The following is a 6,036-nucleotide window of genomic DNA, read 5'->3' as shown; positions in this document are numbered from 1 at the left end:
CTGTCTCTTATACACATCTAGATTCCGTAGTGGGTACAGTTGTCAAATCCTCTGTAAAATAATGAATTGATAAACTGGTGGAATATTTATATCATAAGCATCATTTTGTTCTTAAATACAAGTTTCCTGATGGCATGATTTTATCATAAACAACATGTTCTTTATAATACTAGTTTTCCAATAGTTAAACAAGCCTCACCTGATGGTGTGGTTGTGACTGTTGTCTTTTCCGTAGTGGGAACAGTTGTCAAATCCTCTGTAAAATTGTAAAATAATGAATCGATAAACTGGTGGAATATTAATATCATAAGCATCATTTTGTTCTTAAATACAAGTTTCCTGATGGCATAATTATATCATTAACAACATGTTCTTCATAATACAAGTTTTCCTATAGTTCAACAAGCCTCACCTGATTTTGTGGTTGTGACTGTTGTCTTGTCCGTAGTGGGAACAGTTGTCAAATCCTCTGTAAAATAATGAATCGAAAAACTGGTGGAATATTTATATCATAAGCATCATTTTGTTCTTAAATACAAGTTTCCTGATGGCATAATTATATATCATAAACAACATGTTCTTTATAATACTAGTTTTCCAATAGTTAAACAAGCCTCACCTGATGGTGTGGTTGTGACTGTTGTCTTGTCCGTAGTGGATACAGTTGTCAAATCCTCTGTAAAATAATGAATCGATAAACTGGTGGAATATTTATATCATAAGCATCATTTTGTTCTTAAATACAAGTTTCCTGATGGCATAATTATATCATAAACAACATTTTCTTCATAATACAAGTTTTCCAATAGTTAAACAAGCCTCACCTGATGGTGTGGTTGTGACTGTTGTCTTGTCCGTAGTGGGAACAGTTGTCAAATCCTCTGTAAAATAATGAATCGATAAACTGGTGAAATATTTATATGATAAGCATCATTTTGTTCTTAAATACAAGTTTCCTGATGGCATAATTATATCATTAACAACATGTTCTTCATAATACAAGTTTTCCAATAGTTCAACAAGCCTCACCTGATGGTGTGGTTGTGACTGTATGTGTATAAGAGACAGNNNTCCTCTGTAAAATAATGAATCGATAAACTGGTGGAATATTTATATCATAAGCATCATTTTGTTCTTAAATACAAGTTTCCTGATGGCATAATTATATCATTAACAACATGTTCTTCATAATACAAGTTTTTCAATAGTTAAACAAGCCTCACCTGATGGTGTGGTTGTGACTGTTGTCTTTTCCGTAGTGTATACAGTTGTCAAATCCTCTGTAAAATAATGAATCGATAAACTGGTGGAATATTTATATCATAAGCATCATTTTGTTCTTAAATACAAGTTTCCTGATGGCATAATTATATATCATAAACAACATGTTCTTTATAATACTTGTTTTTCAATAGTTAAACAAGCCTCACCTGATGGTGTGGTTGTGACTGTTGTCTTGTCCGTAGTGGGTACAGTTGTCAAATCCTCTGTAAAATAATGAATCGATAAACTGGTGGAATATTTATATCATAAGCATCATTTTGTTCTTAAATACAAGTTTCCTGATGGCATAATTATATCATAAACAACATGTTCTTTATAATACTAGTTTTCCAATAGTTAAACAAGCCTCACCTGATGGTGTGGTTGTGACTGTCGTCTTGTCCGTAGTGGGTACAGTTGTCAAATCCTCTGTAAAATAATCAATCGATAAACTGGTGGAGTATTTATATCATAAGCATCATTTTGTTCTTAAATACAAGTTTCCTGATGGCATAATTATATCATTAACAACATGTTCTTCATAATACAAGTTTTCCAATAGTTAAACAAGCCTCACCTGATGGTGTGGTTGTGACCGTTGTCTTGTCCGTAGTGGGTACAGTTGTCAAATCCTCTGTAAAATTGTAAAATAATGAATCGATAAACTGGTGGAATATTAATATCACAAGCATCATTTTGTTCTTAAATACAAGTTTCCTGATGGCATAATTATATCATTAACAACATGTTCTTCATAATACAAGTTTTCCAATAGTTCAACAAGCCTCACCTGATGGTGTGGTTGTGACTGTTGTCTTGTCTGTAGTGGGAACATTTGTCAAATCCTCTGTAAAATAATGAATCGATAAACTGGTGGAATATTTATATCATAAGCATCATTTTGTTCTTAAATACAAGTTTCCTGATGGCATAATTATATCATTAACAACATGTTCTTCATAATACAAGTTTTCCAATAGTTCAACAAGCCTCACCTGATGGTGTGGTTGTGACTGTTGTCTTGTCCGTAGTGGGTACAGTTGTCAAATCCTCTGTAAAATAATGAATCAATAAACTGGTGGAATATTTATATCATAAGCATCATTTTGTTCTTAAATACAAGTTTCCTGATGGCATAATTATATATCATAAACAACATGTTCTTTATAATACTAGTTTTCCAATAGTTAAACAAGCCTCACCTGATGGTGTGGTTGTGACTGTTGTCTTGTCCGTAGTGGGTACAGTTGTCAAATCCTCTGTAAAATAATGAATCAATAAAATGGTGGAATATTTATATCTTAAGCATCATTTTGTTCTTAAATACATGTTTCCTGATGGCATGATTATATCATAAACAACATGTTCTTTATAATACAAGTTTTCCAATAGTTAAACAAGCCTCACCTGATGGTGTGGTTGTGACTGTTGTTTTGTCCGTAGTGGGAACAGTTGTCAAATCCTCTGTAAAATTGTAAAATAATGAATCGATAAACTGGTGGAATATTAATATCATAAGCATCATTTTGTTCTTAAATACAAGTTTCCTGATGGCATAATTATATCATTAACAACATGTTCTTCATAATACAAGTTTTCCAATAGTTCAACAAGCCTCACCTGATGGCGTGGTTGTGACTGTTGTCTTGTCCGTAGTGGGTACAGTTGTCAAATCCTCTGTAAAATAATGAATTGATAAACTGGTGGAACATTTATATCATAAGCATCATTTTGTTCTTTAATTCAAGTTTCCTGATGGCATAATTATATCATAAACAACATGTTCTTTATAATACTAGTTTTCCAATAGTTCAACAAGCCTCACCTGATGGTGTGGTTGTAACTGTTGTCTTGTCCGTAGTGGGTACAGTTGTCAAATCCTCTGTGAAATTGTAAAATAATTAATTCATAAACTGGTGGAATATTTATATCATAAGCATCATTTTGTTCTTGAATACAAGTTTCCTGATGGCATGATTTTATCTTAAACAACATGTTCTTCATAATACAAGTTTTCCAATAGTTAAACAAGCCTCACCTGATGGTGTGGTTGTGACTGTTGTCTTGTCCGTAGTGGGTACAGTTGTCAAATCCTCTGTAAAATAATTGATTCAATATACAATAATAACAGAGGCACTTTATATGATTAATTAATTGTATCATAAAGTTAGTACTATATAATGTTTTATCTATTGCATATATGCAGCTTAATATAATGATTTATGTGGTTAATTTATGTAGATAAACTATTTAGCTAAGTTAATTCACGTTCAGAAAATGGCTACCCTGTATTTACAAATTGTGTTATACTTGTATGAAGTCTGAACAGGGAGAGTTTTTCCAGTTCTCCCTAATCATACCATCTTTTTTGTGTTGCTTAAATTTGTTGGTTTTATTGATTTTGATTGTTATAGTTTACTGAGGATGCTCCATTGACGTACCGCTGTTAAAAAAGCATTTTTTTTTTGTTTCCTGAATGGGGGAAATGAGTTTTCCCGAATTCTGAGGTGTCTTTAAATTACTTTTAAGTTCTTCAAAATGTTTTTTCCCTACTGAAAACGTTTCTATGAATCAATGAACCCCAAAAAGAAAGCGGTCCGGGTTACCCCCGGGAAAATTTCGGTTTCTAGATGGCAGGAAACGAGCTTTCCCAACTTCTGAAATGTTTGGCAGGACATGTCACGAGAAGTAATACAAGCTTGTACACAAATGCCCCCATTTTATGTGGATGCAGTTACTTTTCAGCTATTTGGTTGATTCTATATCTGTCACATTTCCACATAACTCATCATGGTTTAACTGTGTCTATTCTTATTCTTCAAATCAATGACCATCTGTCAGTGCTGGATTAAGCATCGTCTGGCCTCAAGGCACATTTTGGAAATGGCCCAGAAATGTTAATTGAATGGACCCCATGGTAATAATACTCTGCCACAACTCTAACAGTAGAATGTCTCCGAGTTTACAGCCTAATAATACTGGAAAATAGAGTGTAAATAATATTGCAGTCCAACTTTTTATGGCCCATCATTTTCGTCTGGCCCACAAGGCTTGTGCCTTATTTGCCTAATGGTTAATCCGGCACTGCCATCTGTGATAGTTTATAAAGCTTGGATGTGGTCTGCCGATGAACCGATATTTTAAATTTTAACTGCGGATTAGAATTAGAGAAAAATCTGATGGTGGAATGGGCTATGATGTTTATGAATGAAATGAAAGACATGGCATGAAATTGAAAAACTAAAAAGAGGACATAACTAAGACATAGGTATCGAAGTGGAGTTTCCAACAAGATATGGACAAAATAAGAGAAATTTGGGGAGATATGTATGTATATTATAAAATATACAGTATGTTATCAGAAAGTATAAAGATACTTTAAATAATTCAAGAAAGAAAACCATTGTACAATGCTTCATATAAAGTAAAAACAGATGGCTTGATGCAAAATGAATGAAACTTGGGAAGATATGTTGATCAAATCTTGAGTACCTAAACCAATGGCTAGTCTCAGTCTATATAGTGATTGTTACCACAGTGAGGACACTGTATTTTTGTACACCACTGTTTCATAATTTTTCTAATCATAAATGTATGTGGAATTATCTGAGATGTATTATAACTGAATTTTATCCTATTATATTAATAACATTATTACATTTTGATTTTTCATCATACATTAAAATGTGCATAGAAATGGTTGTTATGGTAATGACGTTTTGTTCTACACACCATTACATAAATTCCCAAACTGATTTTATATGGAAATTAAAAACCATATTGTGATGCAATATATGAAATTATATTTGAAATTTATTATTCATTAATGTTCTCCTATGATATTTAAATTTTATATATTTTAGTGGTGATGATTCACTCTTGGTCTAATGAAATGAAATAAATATTAATAAACATTTAATAAACATTTTTTCATTACACTTAAAGTTTTCATTAAGTTTGCTAGCAATGGTTGCTATGGTGATTACCTATTTTAACACCATTATGTACAACTTTTATCAACAAAGACCGTGTTATTTAAAAAAAGTAAAGCCAAATTAACAGCAATTATAGTGATTTTTATTCGTTGCTATGGCGATAACAATCCATATTGTATTCACATTAAGATGTTATCTTTCATTTATGTTATCTTACAATATTAATATTTACTAAAGATCTCTCACAAAAACTTTAATTATATCAATAAGTTTCCGGTTTTCACTTTAATAATTTACAAAAAAAAAATAGGATATTTTAATTAGCAACAGTTGCTATGGAGATGACCTTGCTTTCATACTTAATTGTGTTATCTTAGAATATTTAAGAAACATTTTTTCATAAATCCTATACTAATTTATTACTAAACTTTAGGTCTTCATTATATACTCATTTTATGAAAAAATAGGAAATTTTAATTTGCATAGCAACAGTTGCTATGGTGATGACCTTGTATTTTATACATCAATGTGTTAATTTTGTTCAATAAGTGATGTTTATATAAATATATTGATTTTTGCTTGGTCAATGACAAATGTGCATCAAATCTGCGCTGATTTTGCTTCGTTGCTATGGACGATAAAGAGTGTTGCTATGCAAATATATCTAAGTTTCAGCATTTCTTTTTACATAATCCCATATGATGAAAGTAGATAATTCAGATGTTAAACATAAAACCTATGAAAATAAAGATTTTAATAAACTTTGAGCTTCCTGTGTACTTAAATTTCATGAATAAAATAGGAAATTTAAATTTGCATAGCAACGGTTGCTATGGTG

General features: G+C 31.4%; 1 protein-coding gene across 1 annotated transcript in view; it reads right to left on the bottom strand.

The window, feature by feature from the left end:
• The window catches only part of LOC117107450 (integumentary mucin A.1-like), a gene marked incomplete at both ends in the record, with an annotated part of 6,873 nt that extends 3,515 nt beyond the window's left edge, over window positions 1–3,358 (bottom strand). The window contains 12 exons of the mRNA XM_033249151.1: window positions 200–256; window positions 413–469; window positions 825–881; window positions 1,224–1,280; window positions 1,431–1,487; window positions 1,636–1,692; window positions 2,054–2,110; window positions 2,259–2,315; window positions 2,671–2,727; window positions 2,884–2,940; window positions 3,089–3,145; window positions 3,302–3,358. Of these exons, the coding sequence (XP_033105042.1) occupies window positions 200–256; window positions 413–469; window positions 825–881; window positions 1,224–1,280; window positions 1,431–1,487; window positions 1,636–1,692; window positions 2,054–2,110; window positions 2,259–2,315; window positions 2,671–2,727; window positions 2,884–2,940; window positions 3,089–3,145; window positions 3,302–3,358 (684 nt within the window). The remainder of the gene's footprint in view (window positions 1–199; window positions 257–412; window positions 470–824; window positions 882–1,223; window positions 1,281–1,430; window positions 1,488–1,635; window positions 1,693–2,053; window positions 2,111–2,258; window positions 2,316–2,670; window positions 2,728–2,883; window positions 2,941–3,088; window positions 3,146–3,301) is intronic.
• Between the last annotated feature and the right edge of the window lie 2,678 nt (window positions 3,359–6,036).

The sequence above is a fragment of the Anneissia japonica genome, unplaced genomic scaffold (assembly GCF_011630105.1).
Source record: "Anneissia japonica isolate Jap-2015-1 unplaced genomic scaffold, ASM1163010v1 scaffold288204_len40639_cov168, whole genome shotgun sequence".
Classification (NCBI taxonomy): domain Eukaryota; kingdom Metazoa; phylum Echinodermata; class Crinoidea; order Comatulida; family Comatulidae; genus Anneissia; species Anneissia japonica.
Note: the sequence above shows the minus strand (reverse complement) of the source record. Positions and strands in the feature narration are given on the sequence as shown.